General features: G+C 45.4%; 2 protein-coding genes and 1 pseudogene across 4 annotated transcripts; all 3 read right to left on the bottom strand.

The window, feature by feature from the left end:
- Positions 1-355: 355 nt before the first annotated feature.
- LOC113425117 (uncharacterized) lies at positions 356-9,426 on the bottom strand. Its single transcript, XM_026687104.2, has 4 exons — positions 9,302-9,426; positions 4,553-5,504; positions 3,510-3,627; positions 356-2,251 (listed from the first exon to the last, which is right to left on the bottom strand). Exons 2-4 carry the CDS (start codon positions 5,282-5,284, stop codon positions 1,281-1,283), a joined length of 1,821 nt encoding a protein of 606 aa, XP_026542889.2. The 5' UTR covers positions 5,285-5,504; positions 9,302-9,426; the 3' UTR covers positions 356-1,280.
- Positions 9,427-11,947: 2,521 nt separating this feature from the next.
- LOC148131748 (uncharacterized) lies at positions 11,948-16,545 on the bottom strand (annotated as a pseudogene). Its single transcript, XR_015747067.1, has 2 exons — positions 16,296-16,545; positions 11,948-13,922 (listed from the first exon to the last, which is right to left on the bottom strand). The product of XR_015747067.1 is annotated as an uncharacterized LOC148131748 (transcript).
- A 1,993-nt stretch (positions 16,546-18,538) lies between these two features.
- LOC113431827 (uncharacterized) lies at positions 18,539-22,479 on the bottom strand. 2 transcript variants are annotated; one of them, XM_087953193.1, is made up of 2 exons: positions 22,411-22,479; positions 18,539-22,292 (listed from the first exon to the last, which is right to left on the bottom strand). In XM_087953193.1, exons 1-2 carry the CDS (start codon positions 22,440-22,442, stop codon positions 21,011-21,013), a joined length of 1,314 nt encoding a protein of 437 aa, XP_087809319.1. In that variant the 5' UTR covers positions 22,443-22,479; the 3' UTR covers positions 18,539-21,010. The 2 variants fall into 2 exon arrangements, with proteins under 2 accessions (XP_087809319.1, XP_026549877.2); XM_026694092.2 differs by having other exon boundaries at positions 18,539-22,420.

The raw sequence follows: 22,479 nt of genomic DNA, 5'->3' as shown, positions 1-22,479 counted from the left end.
CTCCCTTCCAAGCAGATTAGGTATCCCGCTACTTAAGGAACCGCCCCTGAATTTTCTTAATTTCAGAGGAAATGGATAAGTGTCTTTCCCTAACTGCTCTCCTCACCCATATGTTTTATAAACAGTTTTTTTTCCAATAAGGCAAGCTATTACAGGCCCTTCTTTAGAGTAGAGTAGAGTAGAGTAGAGTAGAGTAGAGTAGTAGAGTGGAGTGGAGTGGGGAGTAGTGGAAAGTAGAGTGGAGAGTAGAGTAGAGAATAGACAGTAGAGTGTAGAGTAGAGTGTAGAGAGTAGTGTAGAGAGTAGAGTGTAGAGTAGAGAGTAGAGTGTAGAGAGTAGAGAATAGAGAGTAGAGAATAGAGAGTAGAGTGTATAGAGTAGTGTAGAGTGGACAGTAGAGTGTAGAGAGAGTAGTGTAGAGAGTAGAGTGTATAGAAAGTAGTGTAGAGAGTAGAGAATAGAGAGTAGAGAGTAGAGTGTATAGAGTAGAGTAGTGTAGAGTAGAGAATAGAGAGTAGAGTGTATAGAGTAGACAGTAGTGTAGAGTGCAGAGTGTAGAGTGTAGAGTGTAGAGAGTAGAGAATAGAGAGTAGAGTAGAGAGTAGAGAATGTATAGAGTAGACAGTAGTGTAGAGTGTAGAGTGTAGAGGAGAGGAGAGTGTAGAGTAGAGAATAGAGAGTAGAGTGTAGAGTAGAGTAGAGAGTAGAGAGTAGAGAGTTGAGTGTAGAGAGTAGAGAATAGAGAGTAGAGTGTAGAGTAGAGTAGAGTGTATAGAGTAGAGAGTAGAGTGTACAGTAGAGAGTAGAGTAGAGAGTAAAGCAGAGCAAAGCAGAGCAGAGCAGAATAGCAGAGTTGGAAGGGACCTCGGAGGTCTTCTAGTCCAACCCCCTGCTCCGGGAGGAAACCCTCTACCATTTCAGACAAATGGTTGCCCAATCTCTTCTTCAAAACTTCCAGGGTTGGAGCATTTGCATCTTCTGGAGGCAACCATTTCTCGGCATCATGTTTTTCCCGCACGATTCAGCATAGGTGTTTCTTTCCACCCAATCCAAATTGAACAAATTCAACGTTTGCAACCGCGGCTGATCGAGACTCTCTTCCCACCCTGCGGCTGTAAGACGGAAAGTACGCTGCTTATTTTACAAATCCCTGCAAACAGAAAAAACTAAGCCTTCAGGGATTACTTCCGACCTGCTAGTTTTCTACACCCAGGGGGTTAGGTTTAGAGATCCACAGAAAAGGAAAGCCTTGAAATATTTCTGGGTGCGTCTCTTACTTTTCACAGAACCGGCAGAGTTTCTTGCCCTAAATGCATTCTCTGGTGCTTCACAAAGTACGAACTGGTGGTGAAACTTTTCCCGCAGTAGTTACACTTGTAGGGTTTCTCCCCCGTGTGGGTCCGTTTGTGGAGCACCAGGTGGGCTTTACAACTGAAGCCTTTCCCGCAGGCTGTGCAGGCGTACGGTTTCTCCCCCGTGTGGGTCCTCTCGTGGTACAGGAGGGCCGAGCGTTGCCGGAAGCTCTTCTCACAGGTGGAACATTTGTATGGCCGCTCCCCGGTGTGGATCCACTTGTGTTTCACCAGATCCGAACTCCGGTGGAAGCTCCCGCCGCAATCCGAGCACTTGTAGGGCTTCTCTCCCGTGTGGATCCGCTCGTGCTTCACCAGGTCCGACCGTTGGTGGAAGCTTCTCCCGCAGTAGGAGCAGGTGTGGGGCTTGTCCCCCGTGTGGAACCTCTCGTGCACGATCAGCTTGGACCGCTGGCTGAAGCACTTCTCGCATGTGGTGCACTTGAACGGCTTCTCGCCTGTGTGGATCCGCTCGTGACGGGAGACGTCGGAGCTGCGGTTGAAGCTCTTGCCGCAGAAGGAGCATTTGTACGGCCAGTCTCCGGTGTGCAGCCGCTCGTGGGCGATGAGCTTGGCAACCTGGCAGAAGCTCTTGTCGCACACCGAGCATTTGTAAGGGTTCGCACCCAAGGGGAAGCCCTCTGGCCCGAGCAAACCGGAGACGGGATTAAAACTCCCCCCACAGTTTGAACACAAGGACGGCTTCGGCCCAGATGCGTTTGCGTCCGTTCCTTTGGGGCCGTTCCCCTGTGGGCCTTGAGGACTCTTCTGGGGTTCTCCCGCCTCACCAAACCTGCCTGTCCCTTCCCGCCTTTCCGGGGACGAGGATCCGCGGGGCTCCATTCCCATGGTGTCGTTCCACTCATCATCTTTTTTAATTTCACCCACCTGAGCATCGTCTGCAGGAATAAAGAGAAAACGCACGAATATTCGTTCTCAAAAGAAGAGTGGAAACTAGAGACACTAGACCAGTGGTGGGATTTAAATGTTTTTACTACCAGTTCTGTGGGTGTGGCTAGGTGGGCGTGGTCAGGCCTTTTTTTTTTTTTTTTTGCTTTTTTGCAGTTGCCCCCCCCCCACCCATTTTTTGGGGCCTTCTGGGCCTCAGAAGAGCCTCTGAGGGGGCATTTTTGCTCCCAGAAGGCTCCTCTGAGGTTCAGGAAGAAAATAAACAGAGCATGGGAGGGGCTCGCAGCACCCCCTCCACGCTCCATTTTGGGCCTTCTGGGCCTCAGAGGAGCCTCTTGGGGGGGCTTTTTGCTCCCAGGCTCAAGGAAGGCAAAAAATGGAGGGGGGGGTCTTTAGAAAGGATGATATCTATATTTTTCTTGCTAAAAGAACTCACTTCAATAAATACATACATTTATAATATAAGAAATAAGAGCGGCGTGGGGGCCTAGCGGTGAAGATCAATCCTAGGTAGGGGCAGATATTTCTCTTCTAGGATGCAAAGAAAAAAAAATCTGCTGTGAACTCCATACAGGCCACAGGAAGGGCATCCGGCCAGTAAATGCTCAGCTCCATCCAGTTGCCACAACTCTAGCCTGAATTAAGGGATTACAGAGTTGTAAAAAGGGAGTTAATATTGCTATAAAGGCATTCATTTATTTAACAGGTGTATAATGTCTATCTTGTAAAAATCATTAAGTGACTGATTGTTATGGCTGCCCAACTCATACAGGGTGACTCTCCTTGCATGTTCCTTTGCTCATCCCACACCCTCTTTTAACATTTGGAAATTAATAGTAAATATATTAATTAATATATTGGTTTTTCATCTGTTTCTAAATACAAGGTTTATCTTTTCCTCTCAGATCCTTCCATCTTTCGGCTTCTACTTCGCGGACATCATCTGCTCTCATACCCTGATGTACTTCTGTATATTTAAAAAAAAATGGGTTGACAGAAAAATATTTTCTATTATAAAATTATTATTATTTAAATAAATGATCAATAACTGTTGAGCAAGTTTAGTTCGTCAGCTCCACAAAGGAAGCTCAGGCCAGAACCATCAACTTCACAGGAAAACTAGAACTACACATTAATGAGAGAGGCCGGTGTTGGCAACAGTATGGACTTCAAATCCCAGAATTCCCCAACCAGCATAGTTGCCAAGGTTGAGAAACGCTGATCTAATTGGTAGTAAGAACTGCTTACCTTGAGAAAGGTCATCCTCGTTGACCTCCTGTTTGATCGGCCTGTTTAGCGGTCTTTCAGATGATGCTGGATCAGAGTCAGGACAATTCACAGTCACCACATGAAACATCCCTGGGCCCTAAAAATAAGCAGATACTTGGAATTAGTCAAGAAGGGGAGCTATTGGAGGATTAGGAAAACCAAGATACCTTCCTTCCTTCCTTCCTTCCTTCCTTCCCACTCCCTTTCTTTCTTTCTTTCTTTCTTTCTTTCTTTCTTTCTTTCTTTCTTTCTTTCTTTCTTTCTTTCTTTCTTTCTTTCTTTTTCTTTCTCTTTCTCTCTCTTTCCTTCCTTCCTTCCTTCCTTCCCACTCACCCTCCCTCTTTCTTTCTTTCTTTCTTTCTTTCTTTCTTTCTTTCTTTCTTTCTTTCTTTCTTTCTTTCTTTCTTTCTTTCTTTCTTTCTTTCTTTCTTTCTTTCTTTCTTTCTTTCTTTCTTTCTTTCTTCTTTCTTTCTTTCTTTCTTTCTTTCTTTCTTTTCTTTCTTTCTTTCTTTCTTTCTTTCTTTCTTTCTTTCTTTCCTTCCTTCCTTCCTTCCTTTCCTTCCTCCTTCCTTCCTTCCTTCCTTCCTTCCTTCCTTCCTTCCTTCCTTCTCTCTCTCTCTCTCTCTCTCTCTCTCTCTCTCTCTCTCGTTTTTCATCTTTCTTCTTTCTTTTTCTTACATCTTAACTGCCTATCTCCCTCAGAGAACTCTGGGCAGTATACACAATATAACCAATACAATTAACATTAAAACCAGAATTAATTTCAGATTAACCCTTTTTCAAATTATAAAATAACATTACAAACTTTTAAAATTCCATGTTGCCTTCAGTCGGGTCCCTTCAGGATAGCCGTGGCTCTCAAAAAGACGCCCAAAATTGCTCTCGTAATACCCATCATGCCTCATGCCACCCAAAAGAACGTCCCTTGGTAAATTAAAAAAGGTAGCTAACAGCTTCTATAAGGATTTGGAAGGCTGGTGGCCCACCTGAGGTCCTAAAAGTGGACTTTTAGGGTCTCTCACCTTCTGCTCCTGCCTCCTCCGTTCCTCCGGGTGCCTCACCAGGAAGTCCTCTGCCAGGGCCACGGCCTGGGCGCACGTGTGAGGGTGGCACTCCCGGACCCAACACTCCATCGCCCGGGGCAGGACACCCAGGAACTGATCCAAGATCACCAGCTCCAGGATCTGCTCCTTGGAGTGCCTCTCCGGCTTCAGCCACAGGCGGCAGAGGTCCTGGAGACGACTGCAAAGCTCCCGGGGACCTTCCGCTTCTTGGTAGAGGAACTGCCTGAAGCGCTGGCAGGGAGGCTTCGGGTTTGGGGCCTCCTGGCTCTGCACCTCCTCCTTCACTTCCCCTCTTTCTTGGTCAGCCAGCTGCATCCCTCCCACGAAACCTGGCGGCACAGGTTGGAAGAACGCCCCTTCCGAGGACCGCTGGCCGCCGCCGGCCGCCAACGCTAGATGGGCCAAGGGTGCCTTGGCGTCCCTCCACGGGGCAGTCGCCGGCAGAGCTCTGGCCCCCCACCCCGAGCAAGGGGGCTGCATGCTCCCCAGGAACTCCTGCCACTGGGCTTCCCAGTGTAGAGACGACAAGCAATCCTCTTCCGGCTCCTGCTTAATGTAGGGAAGTCCTCTCCTCCACCTCAGATCTTGCCGGTCAGAGCCCATCGGGGCCACACTGGGGCTTTCCCTTGGCCCATCCAGGTCTAAGGATGGCTTCAGGTCTGCGGGAGATTCTGGGGCCTCCATTTTCATCGTTGGGTTTGACGGTGAATCAGGCTCGGTTCTATCCAGGGTGGTGGATGGAGAAGAAACCCCCAAAATGGTGGCTTGAGGACTGCTGTCACATGACTGAAATGCGAGGGGTGAAAATAAAAAGTTCTCTGTTGTTGTTTTTAATCCTCAAGATATATATTTTTTTTGTTCTTTGCTCCAGATCTGGGGTGCTAAATTTTCTCCCAGGAAGCACGAAGCACTAAAAGAAACACACAAAAATAAAAAAAAAGTCAGCTCTCGTTGTAGAAGTGTGGACTGTGATGTTTACTCAGGGGGATAAATGTTGGCATATAGAGCGGTGCAGTGGTCTAGCGGTGGAGCTCTCGTCTCACAATCAGGAGGCTGTGAGTTCGATCCTAGATACAGGCAGATAGTTTAGTTTAGAATTCTTTAATTCGAATTCTTTATTGGCCAAGTGTGATTGGACACACAAGGAATTTGTCTTGTGCAAATGCTCTCAGTGTACATAAAAGAAAAGATACATTCGTCAAGAGTTCAAGAATCATAAGGTACAACACTTAATGATAGTCATAGGGTTCAATAAGCAATCAAATCCCACTAGGAAACAGTTTATAAAAATCGTAAGGGTACAAGTGACAACGTTATAGTCATATAGTCACAAGTGGGAGGGGATGGGTGATAAGGAGTGATGAGGAGATTAATAGTAATAGTAGTGCAGACTTTGTAAATAGTTCAACAGTGCTGAGGAAATTATTTGTTTAGCAGAGTGATGGCCTTCAGGGAAAAAACTGTTTACTTTATTTACTTTACTTTACTTTATTGTCACTGCACCTTGTACAATGAAATCAAACACCATCTTCAGTGCACATCATGAAAATAAACACAAACACACATCCTTCACCCTCCACACACTGAAACGGAAACCCCCAACACCACACCAACACTGCATGATACAGCAGAATTCAACAGAGCTATTTCCCTGGGATAGAAGCTGTTTTTCAGCCTCTTTGTCCTTGTTTTTATTATCCTGTACCGTCTGCCAGATGGTAATAGTTTAAAAAAAAAGGGGTTCCCAGGATGAGACGGATCTTTGAGAATGTTTGAGCTTTCTTAAGGCAGCGGGAGCTATAAAGCTCTTTCAAAGAGGGGAGAGGGCAACCCATGATCCTCTGGGCAATGACCTTAACCCCCTGGAGTGCTGTCCTATCTGCCCATAGTTCTCTCTCGGGGCACACTGAGAATATATCTGCTGAACAAAACTCCGCACTGGTGACAGGAAGGGCATCCGGCCATTAAAACACTCTGCTAGCTCCATTCAGTTGCCCAGACTCCGTCCCACAAGGGATTATGAGGTTGTTAAATGATGATGATGATGATGATAAATGTTGGCATATAATAAACAACCCTGGCTTTAAGTACAGGTAGTCCTTGACTTACAACTCAACAATTGAGCCCAGGATTTCCGTTGCTAAGAAAGAGAGCAGTTAAGAGAGATTTGCCTCATTTTACCACCTTTCTTGCCACAGCGGCTAAGCAAATCACTGCAACTGTTAAAGTGAATCATTTGATCATTAAACGAATCTGGCTTGCCTCATTGGCTTTGCTTGTTGGAAGATGGCTGCGTGTCAGGGTTCCGACAGTTACCCCATTTAAATCAAGAGCCTCGAGGCAAACTTCCAAAACTTCAAAAGGATTTACTGGGAGTTAACATGTCCGGCACTGCCTGGCTGTAGCCGACTCTGAGACACATCCTTCCTTGTCACCCTTGTCCCTGGTTTTCCCCCCACCCCTTAGGTGTATCGTAATTCATATTCTCCAATGGGACACATCCATAGCCCAGAGTCATCAATCATGGTCTCCAGTTAGAATTTTGCACAGCAGAAACTTCGGTCACCTAGTTACTATCTTTGAAAACTATTTATGGAAGGCACTTTTGGTTTGCAAGAGCACTGCACACCAGAACAACTAGACACAAGGAGTTTTTCCCCAAATACCATCACCCTGCTAAACAAATAATTCCCTCAACACTGTCCAACTATTTACAAAGTCTGCACTACTATTACTGTTAATCTTCTCATCACTCTTTCTCGCACATCCCCTCTCACTTGTGATTGTATGACTGTAACTTTTCGCTTATGATTTATATTAACTGTTTCCTAGTATGATTTGATTGCTTATTGTACCCCATGACTATTATTCAGTTTTGTACCTGATGATTCTTGACTCTTGACAAATGTACCTTTTCTTTTATGTACACTGAGAGCGTTTGCACCAAGTCAAATTCCTTGTGTGTCCAATCACACTTGGCCAATAAAGAATTCTATTCTACCAGTTGCCAAATGTCCAAATTTTGACCATGTGATCATGGGAGATGCTGAAACGGTTGTTAAGTGTGAAAAACAGTCATGAGTCACTTATCAGTCAGTGCCTTTGTAACTTCTAACAGTCACTAAACAAGGAGGTCTAAGCTGAGGGATACTGTATTTTTTAAAATCCTTTTAATTAGCAAATATTAAGGATATTAATATTAGGGATATACCGTATAGGTAGCCTCTAAGGATATTAATATTTTATTTTATTTATTTATTTGATTTGTCTCCCTTATATTAGGGATATACCACGTAGGTAGCCTCCCAAATGCTACCTTCCCATTCCAGCCTCTGACAAGCCAAATCAACAGGAAGCTGGATCTGCTTTACAACTGTGTGATTCACTTAGGAACCTCAACAATTCGCTGAACAACGGTGACAAATAGGTCATCAAATCAGGTCACTTAATAACCATCTTGCTTAGCAATTCCGGTCTCAATTGTGCTAATATCAGTTGAGGACTTCCTATAATATTCAGATACCGGTGTTTAATTCTCTCTCTAAGGGCCGATCAACATGCACGACGTGCCCATATTACGTCCTTTTAATCTTTCTGATTGTATTTGGAGAAATTCACCATTCTGTGTGTTGCCATCAATCCTGCTCTAATAAAAAGAAACAACTTGCTTCATATTTAACAACTGTAGGCTTGCATGCTGGGAGCCATCCTGTGGATTATTTTTTTTCATAATCACTAAGAAAATAGCTTTATTCAGAGTCTCTGGGTTCAGAGAAGAGCAACTAAGATGAACAAAGGCCTGGAGACTAAAACATATGAAGAACGGCTGCAGGATTTAGAGAAAAGAAGGACTGGCAGGGGGGGTTGGAAACTCATCAAGGAGAGAAGCAACCTGGAATTAAGGAGAAACTTCTTCACAGTGAGGACAATAAACCTTTTTGCCTTCTGAAGTTGTGGGTGCTTCATCACTGGATGTTTTTAAGAAGAGTCTAGAGACTTATCTGAAATATTATAGGTTTCTCGTCCAGGGGGTTGGACTAGAAGACCTCTCCAAGGTCCCTTTCCAGCGCATCCATTCTATTGCTTAAAAAGCCTCGCGTTTTTTTTTCTCTCTCTCTCTCTGCCGTCCATCCTTTCACACGACCATCAAGGGCAACCCGAGTCGCCCATCGTGGTCAGCTGGCTTCATTTCAACCAGGCTAGACTGGCTGGGGTGTATCCCAGCCGAGAAGGGGCTTAGTAGGGTCATAAGCACCAAAGGGCAAAGGCAAAAAAAAAACCTGTTGGCGTTGGGTCTGATTCTGGACCGGACCGGACCGGAGATCCCGCCTTGCGCTGCGCACCATGGGCTCGGCCAGCCCACCCCCACCCCTCTTTTTTAATTTTGTTTTTATGGCGGAATTTTCTTCCGCCATAAATTAATTTTATTAATTTTCTTTATGGCGGAACAATGGCCGAGGATGAATTGAGGCCGGGTCAGGCTGGCCGCAACTCCGGGGACTTGATCGGACCCGGAGAGCGGCGGCTGTCCAGGTACCCAGCCAAAAAAAAAGAAAAGATCGGGCGCGCGCCTTCGATCGCATGATCGCATCGATCCCACCGATCCGATCGATGGATCGGTCGGTCGGTCTCCGGGAGCCCCCGTTGCAGCCACCCCACCCCACCCGGCCAAAAGAGACCCGATCGCGCGGCGGCCTATATATATACCTTGGCCGGTTCCCGGGGCAGCTGCCTGCCGGCGAAAGGCTTCCCGTTCCTGGCGACGCCCCCAAATCCAGGCGCCTGGCGGAGAAGCAGGAAGGGGGCCTCGGCGTTTTGCAGCCTTTCCCTTTCCGAAAAAGCGTCCACAGGCCGCCTCCCAAGCCGCCAGCCGCCGCGGCTCTCTATCGCTTTAACTCTTGGGGGACAGAGCGGAGCCCGGGCGCGGCTTTGGCGGCTTCGGAAAAAGCCAAGCTGGCCTCGGGGAAGGGCAGGGAAAAGAAATCGACCAAGGGGGAACAGCTTCGCCTTCCGAAGTTGTTATAGGGGAGCTTCATCCCTGGAAGCTTTTTCAAGGAGAGGACTGGACAGCCGTCTGTCAGAAACGGTGTAGGGCCTCCTTGTTTATGTGGGGGGGGGGTCAGACTAGATGACCTCCAAGGTCCCTTCCAGCTCTATTCTGATTGATTGATTGATTGGAGTGAACATGTTGATGGTTTTCTTGCTCCTTTGCTTTGGAATAATTCCTAGAGTAATCTCTGAGGTACTGAGACTCGTTTCACTAAATCTATTAATTGAATATTTACCTATATAACTGTGATGTGATTCATTAAATGGAATTTACCTTCAGTTTTAGAAGGAAATGATTGATTGATTGATTGATATTCTCCAAAGCCCCAGAAGGCAGGACAAAGAAGCAAGGGGTGGAAACTGATCAAGGAGAGAAGCAACCTAGAACTGAGGAGACATTTCCTGATAGCCCTAACAATAAATCAGGTGGAAGTTGTGGAAGCTTTCCAGGAGAGACTGGACTGCATGTCTGTCAGAAGTGGTGTAGGGTCTCCTGCTTGGGTGGGGGTTGGACTAGATGACCTCCAAGGTCCCTTTCCAGCTCTATTCTGATTGATTGATATTCTCCGAAGCCCCAGAAGGCAGGGCAAAGAAGCAACGGGTAGAAACTAATCAAGGAGAGAAGCAACCTAGAACGAAGGAGAAACTTTCTGACAGTGAGGACAAATAATCAGGAGAAGGTCTTCGTTACGGGAAGCTTCCTCATTCTGCTTGGCTGGGAATTCTGGGAGTTGAAGTCCACCTGTCTTACAGTTGCCAAGTTTGAAAAAAAAATACCATTTTTATGATTTGTGAATGAATGTGGTGAAGGTGTGTGAGAATGGGTGTGTATCACATCAGCCCTTTAGGGCCAGGAAAAGCCTTTATTAGAGTTAAAAGGCAGCCCAAAGCTTTCTGTCTCTAGAAAGAGTGCAGAGAAGAGCAATCAAGATGATTTAGGGGCCTGGAGGCTAAAACATATGAAGAACGGTTATAAGAACTGAGCATGGCTAGTTTAGTGAAGAGAAGGACTAGGGTAGACATGATATCCAATATCTAAGGGGCTGCCACAAAGAAATGGGCGTCAATCTATTTTCCAAAGCACCTGAAGGCAGGACAAGAAACAATGGATGGAAACTGATCAAGAAGAGATTTAATCTAGAACTATGGAGAAACTTCCTAGCAGTGAGAACAATCAACCTGTCATGCCCCAGTTGGAATCTGATTCCAAGGGAGAAGTGGAACAGCTGACGGAGTGGGAGTGTGGCTCAGGTGGCTGTGGAGGAAACTGGGGAAGGCCCACCCCCTCTTCATCCTAGGGCATGCAGGGAGGAAAGGATAAGGGAGCAATGTGGTTTATGGGGGAGGAAAGGGCCCTGATCCCCTTCATGGGCTGCAGCTGGGAAGACTGTTTAAAAGGGCAAACTGCGCATGGCAAAGTTGCTGGAAGCAAAGCATGTATTATCTTTGTCGAGGCTTATCTGGGTTTGGGCATCCTCCCAACTGTGTGTGCTTCGTTATCTTTTGGAAGTCTGCAAGTTATTATCCTGGCCTGTCGTGTTAATTACTTCAGCGTGGTTTGTGCTGGTTTTTAAAATTTCTACTTTATCTGTATTTTGGGTTTGGACTGCATTTCTTCCCTTTGTAGAAACCAAAGTTCTTTGCAGGAAGCAAAGAAGTTTTTGCACTCAAGCCTTGTGGACGTTCGGACTCTCTTAGTTTGTGTTTGGAGAATATGTCTTAGTAACTTTAAGTGTTCTTGGCAGCCTTGCACACACTTGGCAAGGCTTGTTCTTATTAGAGACAATCAGTCTGAAACAGCCTGTTAACCATGAAGAAACGGAATTTGTAAAGAATCATTAAAAGGTTTTGCTGTTACCTCTGTTTCGTGTTTGTTTCCTTGGAACAAGGTTTGGGTCAGAATAACTTGTAAGGCCGCTCTCCTGTGTGATTTTGCTGCTGGGAACCATGAGCCCTGGACTCCCTGACACCCTTCCTCCTCTACCTCCTCCTCCTCACAGCCTGTTTCCTGATCCAGGGGAGGCCCAAGACCCACTTACTCAGCCCACTTTGGCTGCCCAGCATGGCATAATCTGACCGCCATCTTGTCCGCTTTGACCCGCCCAGCCCATCTCCTGAAAAAGGCCTCCTTGGTTATTTTGGACAATGCTTTTATTAAGGATTATACGCATACAAAGAAAGTTATTACAAATAATGTGAATATATGAAAAAAGACAATGAAAAAAAGGAGAAAAATCCCTCAAAAAAAGATAGCAGAAAAAGAAACTTTTCCTCCTCCTCAGCCAGCAGATTCAACATCAAAACTTTATCATTAAATAAACAACCACATTCATTCCACCCTACACCCCATTTTCTCCTCTCTAACTTTTCAGTTCTCCTCATGGATCAATAAAATCTAGTAAACATTAAGAGAAATACCTGGTTCCTTGACTTAGGACTGAAGGAACTTATCAAAGAAATCCATTCCAACCTGTAGTCCCAAGTCCAGGACTTCCTGCACTCTGCAAAACATTGTATGTACTCCAGACATACTTATAACTCTTTTTTTGTAATCAAGTTACTAATGCGACTTTGCAAGTAAGATATTCTCACAATTCCAACATTTACACCCTTTTGCCTCATTGTGTACTCCCTGGTGTTATTTGAGGTTTCTTCAGTAGGAAAAACATTTTACTCAAACCAAACAATTGTACGATTTCCTTCTGTCACTGTGCAAAATTCCTGGTAAACATTAAAATGTGAATGTTGGACAAAAAAAAGGCTTTCCAACATTGTTCACAGCTGAAGAGATTTATGTCTGCTATGGACTTTCTGGTGCTTTTCTAGCTTTCATTTACTAGGAAAATGTTTCTCACTTAGTGCACTTGTAAGCCTACTCTCCTGCGTGATTTCGCGTGTGCATGCGAAGGGTTGAAGGATGGGCAAAACATTTCCCACACTCCTGGCATTTATATGGTTTTTCTCCAGTGTGGATTCGCTGATGCTTCACAAGAGTATCTTTCCGAGCAAAACACTGACTGCACTTTGAACATTTGTGAGGTTTCTCTCCTGTATGGATTCGGCTGTGACTTCTTAAGGAACCTGAATGAGCAAATGTTCTCCCACAGTCCAAACATTTGTAGTTTTTTTCCCCTGTGTGAATTTTCACATGACTACTAAGGGCTGATGAGCTACTATAAAATCTTCCACAGTCGATGCATTGATGTGGCTTCTCCCCTGTGTGGGTTTTATGATGGCTCCGAAGGTTTCTCCTGCTTACAAAACATTTTCCACATTCCATGCATTTGTATGGCTTATCTCCTGTGTGGAGCTTCTGATGGCATCCAAGGTGTTGTTTTTGGGAAAAGCATTTCCCACACTCCCCACATTTGTAGGGTTTCTCCCCCGTGTGGATTCTCTGATGAATCTGAACATGGGCTGGCGTAATAAAACTTTTCCCACACTCCCCACAGCTATGGGGCAGATCCCCTTTGTGCCAATTCTGGTGATTCCGAAGTTCAGAAGAATTCACAAATCGTTTCTCACATTCTGGGCACTCATAGGGTTTCTTTCCAGTGTGACGTCTCTGATGTACCACCAGGGTTGATCTCAAGGTAAAACATTTCCCACATTCAAGGCACTTTTCGTTTTTCTCCCCTCTGTGTGTTTTCTGATGACCCCAAAGAGTTGAACTCTGGGTGAAACATTTTCCACACTCAAAGCATTTGTAAGATTTTATTCCCCCATGAATCTTCCCATGGGACCAAAGACTTGAGTTCTGAGCAAAGCATTTCCCACATTCCCAACACTTGTAAGGTTTCTCCCCGGTGTGGATTCTCTCGTGGTTTCTGAGAGTGGCTTTTTCACAGAAAAAATTCCCACATTCCAGACATTGATGAGGTTTCTCTCCAGTGTGAATTTTCTGATGTGAACGAAGGCGTGACTTTTGACTAAAGCATAACTCACATTCCTCACATTTATAGGGTTTTAGTGTTGGTGGGCTTCTAAGATCTTTGGAGCTTTTCCCAGAGAAAGATTCCTCACCCTCCAAACCTTGACTGGATCCACTTCCCACATGGACCTTCCTGTGGGTCAAAAGGAGGGACCTGCGAGCAAAGGATTTCCCGCACTCTGGGCATTCATGGGTTCTTTTGGGCGTTCTTGGAGTGCTGCTTGTGTCTGACGGGGGATCCAAGCGTTTCCCACGCTTCATGCTTTCCCTTGGCTGCTGCCTTGGGCTGAATTTCTACTATCGCTTGTTAGTTGTCTTGAAGGTAAATCTTCGGTCATAGTTGTTTTCCTGCTGATGGAACAAAAAAAAAAAAAAGAGGACATTATTTCCTTTCGAGAAACACAGAACATCACAAAATGGTTGAAGGCAAGATGCTGACATTTCTAATCTGCTCAGAGAGTGCTGTAAAGCCCCATGTATCTAAGTCAAAGTGCTATCGCTATTGCTAATAACAACCGCAACAGTGAGGGCAGAATTGGAGTTCATCATGTGATGGATGCCTCGTGTAATGACCACTTTCCTCAGGAAAGGAGTTTGCAGCCCAGTTGTAGTCGTAAGTCGAGGACTGCCTATAGGAAACACAAAAGTCAAGGCAAAAAGTTTCACTGCATTGCCGTTTTGTCAAATACAGACAAGAAAAAAATGAAGGCAAATATACTTTATGTGTCCCAGAATGAAGTTGCAGGATCCAATCTGAGTCGGTCATCGGGATCCGAGGTTTTGTCTTCCGAGCTTTCAGCCTCGTGCTGGAGCCCATCTTCAGGGAACTTCTCTCAGCAGAGTGTGTGTCCTGTTGTGTGTGTGGTCTACACACACAACCACACCACACACAGAACAGGACACACTCTCAGAGAGAAGTTCCCTGAAGATGGGCTCCAGTACGCATCGGAAAGCTCGGAAGACAAAACCTCGGATCCTAATGAAAATGCTTATCTTCCAAACCACAATTTAATCAAGATTTAGATCAGCCCAAATGGAAGAAACCAGCAGGATGAAGTCCAACAAGGACCGATGCGTCGTTGTGAGTAGGAAAACTCAAAGGAAGACAGGGGGAGACCAGATGGGGCACAGCATGTGTGAAAAGGGCCGATCTCCTCCCATTCCTCACCCCACAAGGCAAGAGGTCGAAGCGGAGTTTGGAATGAAGTGGGATGCCGGCTGACCTTGAAGCAGCATCTGGAGGAGATACCACCCTTACTTTCATCTCCTCCCCCAAGCATTCTGCCTGCCTCCCCCCCCGTCCATGGCAGCCCCTCCCCGAAAAGCAAGGAAGCAGAGGAAAGCATCAGGTTGCCTCAAAACCTCCTCAAAACCTTTGCTTTGTCAAACATCCACCGTGAATTTAGAATTTACCTTTATTGTCATTGCATTCCACGAATACAATGAAATTTGAAAGCCACTCCAGCACAGTGCCCCAAACACTTCACAATCACACCACAAGTATTTAAAAAAAATAACATAATTAAAATAATAATAATAATTAAAAACCTAGTCTAAAACCTAACTAAAGCATTTAGCAAGTTAAATAGTTTAAAAATGCCACGATATACATAGGTCTAGATCACAAATGTGCTGTTTGATTCAAGACAATTATTGCCTTGGAGAAGAAACTGTTTCTCGGTCTATTAGTCCTCATTTTAAGACACGTATAACATCTCCCTGATGGTAACAGTTCGAAGTATAAATGACCAGGATGAGAACGGTCTGTGGAGATTTTTTGTGCTCTAGAGAGGAGTCTGGTCTTCGCAATCTCTTCCAAAGATGAAAGAGAGCAACCGATGATTTTTTTGTGCTGTGTTTATAACTCTCTGGAGCATCTTCTTATCCACTACAGAGCATCCAGCATACCACACAGTTACACGGTATGCCAAAATGGTCTCCATGATAAAAAGTAACTAGCCACTTCTCACCCAGACCACTCTTTTTCAGCAGCCTCAGAAAGTGCAGGCGCTGTTGGGCCTTCTTTGCAGTGGTCATAAAGTGGTGGTTGTCAGAAATATGAGTTCCTAGAAATATAAAACTATGAACTCTTTCCACCCAATCTCCATTGATATATAGTGGGGGAGGCTCTGCTTTGCATCTTCTGAAGTCTATAATCAATTCTTTGGCCTTTTTGATGTTCAGGGAGAGGTTATGACTCTTGCACCACAAGACCAGTCTGAGAACATCTGACCTATAGGCCGTCTGGTCTCCTGCTGATATGAGTCCCACCAATGTGGTGTCGACTGCAAATTTTTATTATAGTGTTAAGTGGGACAAGAGGGAGTGCAGTCGTAAGTGTAGAGTGAATACAAAAGGGGGCCACATCCCAGCCCCTTCTGGGCAAAACAAGGAAAATGTTGATTTTTTACGGATTCTACAGAGCTTTTACAATCAGAAGCAGAGTAAAGATCAGAACAAAGGATTTCATTGTTCTCCTTTTAAACTGAGCTCAAAGAAAAAGGATCTCTTGTGGGTTTAAGACAACATGAACTCCATTCAATTCAATTCAAAGCTTTCCTTTCCCCCAAACTCTCATTGCAATGAGGTCACAGTCTGCGTTCAGGGCATATTACAAACCACCCCAAACGTTTTAAAGCTCCGTTTCCTCCATTTTTTTCCCAACTGCAGGTGCGGGATCTGGATGCTCTGACGGACCCCAGAGAGACCTTCGGAAGCCACTGACCCGAAGCTCCTTCCTGGAGCCCCCCGGGGAGCCTTGGCCGGGCGAGGAGGGGGGGGGGCAGATCCAGCCCTTGGCGCCCCCCCTGGAGGGAAGGGAGGGATCCGCTCCGGGAGGGCGACGCCGGAGCCGGATCTGCCCGAGGAAACCCCGGCCAGGCCAAGAGCGGGATCCCTTGCAGCTCCCTTCCTCCGGGCAGGCGGGGGAAGATCTCCTGGGAGGAAGAGGAGGAGGGAGGCCGGAGGGAGAGCAGCCCCACCTGCCCCGAGCGGGATCCGCGCCGCCGCCGCCGCCGCCTCCAAGGCAGAAGCGGGAACCGCGGAGGGAAGCGGAGATCCAGAGTGTGGGAGGGGAGAGGCGGGGGCGGGGCTTGGGGCGTCGTTCTCTCGGGCTCCGGCCCCGCCTTCGCCTTGCAGCCCCGCCTCCTCTCCCCTCCCCCAGCCGGGACCACGTGCTCCGAAAGCGCCTCGGGGCCTCCGAAGGGCGGTGGGCGTGGCCGGCGGGGCCCTGGCTCCCTTTGGCCGGAAGCCGCCGAAGGAGCGAGACAAGCAAACCGTTAGAAAAACTGGTCGTTCCCCCAGATTGGGAGGGGGGACAATATCTGCCCCCTAGCGGGGGACCCAGGAAGTGGGGCTTTTCCTCTCGCAGCCCCTTCCCTGGGGAAGACCCTCTCCTGGGGGTCCCTGCAGGCTCCCCTCCCCCCCCTTCTGGGACACTCCAGCACAGGGAAAGGCTGGGACGGAGGAGGAGGATGAGAGTTTGGGGGTGTTGGCGGGTTTGTCTCAGGTGCCTGATTTTGGTTTTGGTTTGCTTCCTTTTGGCTTGAGAGTTGCGAGTCCCTTTTCGGAGTTGTGTTTCGCAAGACAGGGGGGACGCCATCCAATGCATTGCCTTTGATTGCACTGATCCCCTTTTTGCAAAGGCCCCCAAGGTTGATCAGTGGTTTATTCCAGGTAGTCCTCGACTTACGGCATAGAGGTTTCCCCAACAGGGCCAATAAGGGGACTTGGGAGGTGGCTGGTTTCTGTATTTGAGAATCAGTCAATAGAAACAGCTGGTCCTCGACTTTCAACCTTAAATTTTGAGTCTCGGAGCATTATGGATCCGGGTCGTGAATACCTTCTGTGGGTGGGGTCCATCGTAACTCTGAAACGGTCACAGGTCGAAGACGGCCTGCAGGGACCCTCCAGGGCTGCCTCTGCCCTCCAGCTGTGCCGGATGAGGCCCTTGGCTGAAAGGGGGGAACTGACCCAAACTCAGCCTCTCTCACCTGAGCTGGGAAGACGGCCGAGACCCCCACGGGAGGGGCCACAAACAATGAAGCCCCCTTTGTTGGCAGGAGGGGCTGAATGCTCTCACAGGGACCCATGGGGGTGCGGGTGGAGGAATTGGCAGCATGAAATGGCAGAACGGCCCCTTTTCCCTATTTCCAGTTGACCTTCCATGTATCCCAGGACTGGACCTTCTTCCCAAGGAGCCTTAAATCCATGGAGAAGAAGAGCCTCCTTCAGATTTGAGGAGCCTCCAGATACCAGGTGCCCCTGGGGAACCCGGTGTCCAGATTAAGGGGCTCACAGGGAGCAGTGAGATGCCAGAAGCCCCCCTGAAGTAGCCAGTAGGAGCCGGGCAGCTTCTCAGTCCACCAGCAACTATGTCACAAAGGATTTCTATGGGCTCAAGAGGGAAGAGACCAATTTCAAAGTAAAACAGCTAGGAAAACATTAGGCTGGGGAGGAGATGCCATTTGATGGATGGAGGACAGAGAAGGAGCAAATTAACCAATAAAGGTAAGCGATGAGTTAAAGTAGGTCTCCTTAAAATCTTTAATTCCCCCCCCCCCCAGGAGCTTTTAATTCACTTCCAGTGATCTGCAAGAGCCCCTGGTGCAGAGGTTACACGATGCCCCCCCATCGTGAGAATTTAAATTGGGTGGGGCGGGGTCTCTTAAGGCCCTGAGCCTGGGTGGGTTTTCTGCAGTGTCAGATTCTTTGGGTGGGTCATCTCCAAATTCCCAGAGCCCCCAGGACAGCAAAAAGAGGAGAGTTTGTGGGAGCAGCCCAGACTTCATGCTTGGATTGAGCACTGCATTGGGTCAATTCTGAAGTGAACCTGGCTGAAGCATCTTTTGCAGCCTGATAGTTGCCACGAGCCCTGAGAGGGGGAAGGGAGGAGGGAAGTAGACAGACCAGCTGTGTTGTCAAAAGAAAAAGTTTCCTTTTTCTTTTCATTTGCAGATGATGCATTAGCATTTATTTTAGAAGAACCATTGGAAACGGGCCCCAAGTTAATGGGAAAAATAGAAGAATGTGGGAAAGTTGCAGGACAAAACTAAAATCTTAGCTAAAAATCTTACAGAAGAATAGAAAGGAGAATTGACAAAGAAATTAGATCTACAAATAATTAAGAAAGTAAAATACTTGGGAATATATTTAACAGCAAGATGTGTAACAATCAGAGAAGATAATTATACAAGACTACTACAATAAATCAAAGCAACCTTGCAAAAAATTTGCAGATATCAATGGTAGGAAAGATTGCAACTATCAAAATGAATATTTTACTGAGGCTACTGTTTCTATTCCAAACAATCCCCATAAAAATAGAAAGATATTTTGATGAGCTAAACACAACAATTCTGAAATATGTTTGGCAAGGGAAAAAAACAAGAATAAGTCTGAAAATGTTGCAAGAATTTAAAAATAATGGGGGTTTCGGGTTACCACATTGGGAGCTTTATTATACTAATATGGGTGAGATAATAGATAACTCCTAGATATAGGTTACTGTTTTTTAGAAGGCTTTTTACTGTTTTTAGGATGGCATGGCTTTTTATGGTATGATAAAAATAAAACTCATAGGTATTTCCAAAGACATTAGATAAGAAATACTCTGCTTCTAGTATGGGAAAAGGTGAAAGCCAAAAATTACAGGAAAATACCAGCTGGGCTCTCAACAATAGAAGCATTTATCCATCCAAATTTAGTAAATCTGGGGGGAAAATTAACATATACAGATATTCTGAATGTGGAAGAAGAACTTAAAACCTAACAAGAGTTACAGAATCAAGGTGTGGACCTATCATAGTGGCCACATATGCAAATACAATCAAGATATAAGAAAGATATTAAGACTTATAGTTTATATAAAGAACAAACAATATTTGATCAAATAATGTTGGGGTAGACGAAAAGTTAATAAAGAAAATATACAATTTTTTCTTAAGCCTAAAAATGGAAGATGAACAGGTAAAAGAGACAATGATAGTATGGGTACATAATTTTGGGTACACTATAGAACTAGACAAGGAGCAAACACTCTGGGAAAGAAACTGTAAATTGACAATGGCAACTACATCAAATGAAAATTGATATAAAATGTTTTATAGGTGGCATTTACCACTGACCAGATTAGCAAACATATTTAAAAGCATGTCTGCCAGATGCTGGAAAGGTAACCAGGCACTGGGGACGTATATGTGGTGGACATGTGAAAAAGCAAAGAAATATTGAACAAAAATACATACTTGAGTAGAAAAAATGGTAAAGCAACATATAGATTTTAAGCCAGAAATATCCTTGTTAAGCATAATACCGGAAAAATATGATAAAGGGAACCTATATTTAATATTACATGATTTGATAACAGCAAAAATTGTAGTTGCACAGCACTGAAAAATCGAGGAAACACCTAGAGTAATTTTTTAAAAAAATTGGATTGTGCAGAAATGGACAGACTAACACTAAATATAAAACAAAAAGAAGATGCAGAGTATTTTCGAACATGGGACTCGTTTTACAGATGGTTGAATAGTAGAGGTAGAAATTAAGAGTGGGGAAAATATTACTATATATAAATAGAGTGATCCAGACAATATGCTGTTCACTGAACACTTATGTATGTAAAGTGAAAATATATAAACTGTTAAAAACGTCTTTTTGTGGGAACCAAGGTCAGATGAACAGGTGGCTGTGGAAAGAGGGGAGGATTGACCAAGCAACCTGCCAGCACTTTTAGTGGACAATGTGACCGCTGACATCTGGAAGGGGGAACTTTCACTTTTTAATTAGGTGAATGCCACAGGAACTTTTAGAGTTGGTTTTCACCGGCTGAGCCAATACGGTGTATCCAATAAACACGTCCTTTGAGGAATCTACCTGACTCGGAGTTCGGCTTTCAATGGGTGCATTATTCAGAAGGCTGACATATTGTTCTCTATGGGCATCGTGCCAAAGATGCTGGACAAGGATCTAGGATGCAAGAGACCACAGTTCCAGAATAGATTATTTGTAGCTCAGTGTTGAACTGCGGGGTCTTTCGTGCTCTCTGACCTTTCAAGAATTTACAAAATACCTGGGTGCCTTGACTTACGAATGGAACAACTTATCACCAGAAATGCATTCCCGGTTCTGATCGTAAAGTCAAGAATGACCTGTACACTGCAAAACATTATATATACGCTCCCTAGATACTTATAGCCCTTTTGTGTAAGGACTCTGCTAAGTCACTTATGCTGCTTGGTGAGCAAAACATCCTCACACTCCCAACATTTACAGCCCTTCCCCTCATTGTGTACTCTCTCTAAGACTTTGAGGTTGCTTCCCAAGCAAAAACATTTTCCCCAGGCCAAACATTTGCAGGATTTCCTTTCTGTCACTGTGCAAAGTTCCGGGTGAATTATAACATGCGACCTTAAAAAAAAAGTTTTGAATGTTGTTCACAACTGAAGAGGTTTATCTCTGCTATGGACTTTCTGATGCATTTTTAACTTTGATTTACTAGGAAAAGATTTCTCACACTCTGCACACTTGTACGGCCACTCTCCTGTGTGATGTCTGGTGTGCATCCGAAGTGCTGAAGATTGGGCAAAACATTCCCCACACTCCAGACATTTATATGGTTTCTCTCCAGTGTGGATTCGTTGATGCTTCTCAAGACTACTTTTTTCAGAAAAACATTTATCGCACTCTGAGCATTTGTGAGGTTTCTCTCCTGTATGGATTCGGCTGTGCCTTCTAAGGTGACATGAATCAGCAAATGTTCTCCCACAGTCTAAACATTTGTAATTTTTTTCCCCTGTGTGAATTTTCACATGAGCTCCAAGGGCTGACGCAGTACGATAAAATCTTCCACATTCATTGCACTGATATGGCTTCTCCCCTGTGTGGGTTTTATGATGTATCCAAAGTATGTGCTTATAAGCAAAATATTTTTCACATTCTATGCAGCGGTAGGGCTTCTCTCCTGTGTGGAGCCTCTGATGCCTTATGAGGTTTTGTTTTTGAGAGAAGAAGTTCCCACACTGCTCACACTTGAATGGCTTCTCCCCTGTGTGGACTCTCTCATGAACCTGAAGCTCTTTTCGTGTAACAAAACTTTTCACACACTCCCCACATTGATAGGGTTTCTCCTCTTTGTGCCTCATCTGGTGTCTCTTAAGTTCAGAAGAATGCATAAACCGGATCCCACATTCTGAGCATTGATAGGGTCTCTCTCCAGTGTGACGTCTCTGGTGTAGCCACAGAGTTGATTTCAGAATAAAACATTTCCCACATTTGAGGCATTTTTCATTTTTCTCTCCTGTGTGTGTTTTCTCATGTTTCCGAAGAGATGGACTATCGGTGAAACATTTTCCACACTCGTAGCATTTGTAAGATTTGATCCCAGCATGAATCTTCTCATGGTGCCAAAGACCTGAGATCTGAGAAAAGCTCTTCCCGCATTCCCAACAGTTGTAAGGTTTCTTCCCTGTGTGGATTTTCTCGTGGTTTCTGAGATGGGCTTTTTCACGGAAAAATTTCCCGCATTCCAGACATTGATAAGGTTTCTCTCCAGTGTGGATTTTCTGATGTGTAAGAAGGTCTGACTTTTGACCAAAGCGTAAGTCACAATCCTCACATTTATAGGGTTTTAGTCTGGAAGAGCTGAGACCTTCATTTCCAGAGTTGGATTTCTCAACCTCCAAACCTTCAGTGGATCCACTTCCCACATGGACCTTCCTGTGGGTCAAAAGGAGGGACCTGCAAGCAAAAGATTTCCCACACTCTGAGCATTCATGCGTTTTTTGGTGGTTTCTTGGAGTGCTGCTTTTGTCTAATGGAGGATCCAAGTGCTTACCACCCTCCATGCTTTCCCTTGGCTGCTGCCATGTGTTAATTTTCTATTATCTGTTAATAGTTGTCTTCC

Source organism: Notechis scutatus, chromosome 2 (assembly GCF_049901735.1).
Source record: "Notechis scutatus isolate UNSWTSFEM ecotype Mainland chromosome 2, rNotScu1.2, whole genome shotgun sequence".
NCBI classification, from domain to species: domain Eukaryota; kingdom Metazoa; phylum Chordata; class Lepidosauria; order Squamata; family Elapidae; genus Notechis; species Notechis scutatus.
The sequence above is the reverse complement of the archived record's forward strand: the minus strand, read 5'-3'. Positions and strand labels throughout refer to the sequence as shown.

Excerpts from the sequence above, each read along its gene's own strand:
- LOC113425117 (XM_026687104.2), bottom strand. The coding sequence starts at position 5,284 with ATGAAAATGGAGGCCCCAGAATCTCCCGCAGACCTGAAGCCATCCTTA. Across the intron at positions 3,628-4,552 it reads GGAGGAGGCAGGAGCAGAAG|GGCCCAGGGATGTTTCATGT; the intron begins GTGAGAGACCCT and ends GCTTATTTTTAG. Across the intron at positions 2,252-3,509 it reads CGAGGATGACCTTTCTCAAG|ACGATGCTCAGGTGGGTGAA; the intron begins GTAAGCAGTTCT and ends TTATTCCTGCAG.
- LOC113431827 (XM_026694092.2), bottom strand. The coding sequence starts at position 22,420 with ATGGAGGGTGGTAAGCACTTGGATCCTCCATTAGACAAAAGCAGCACT.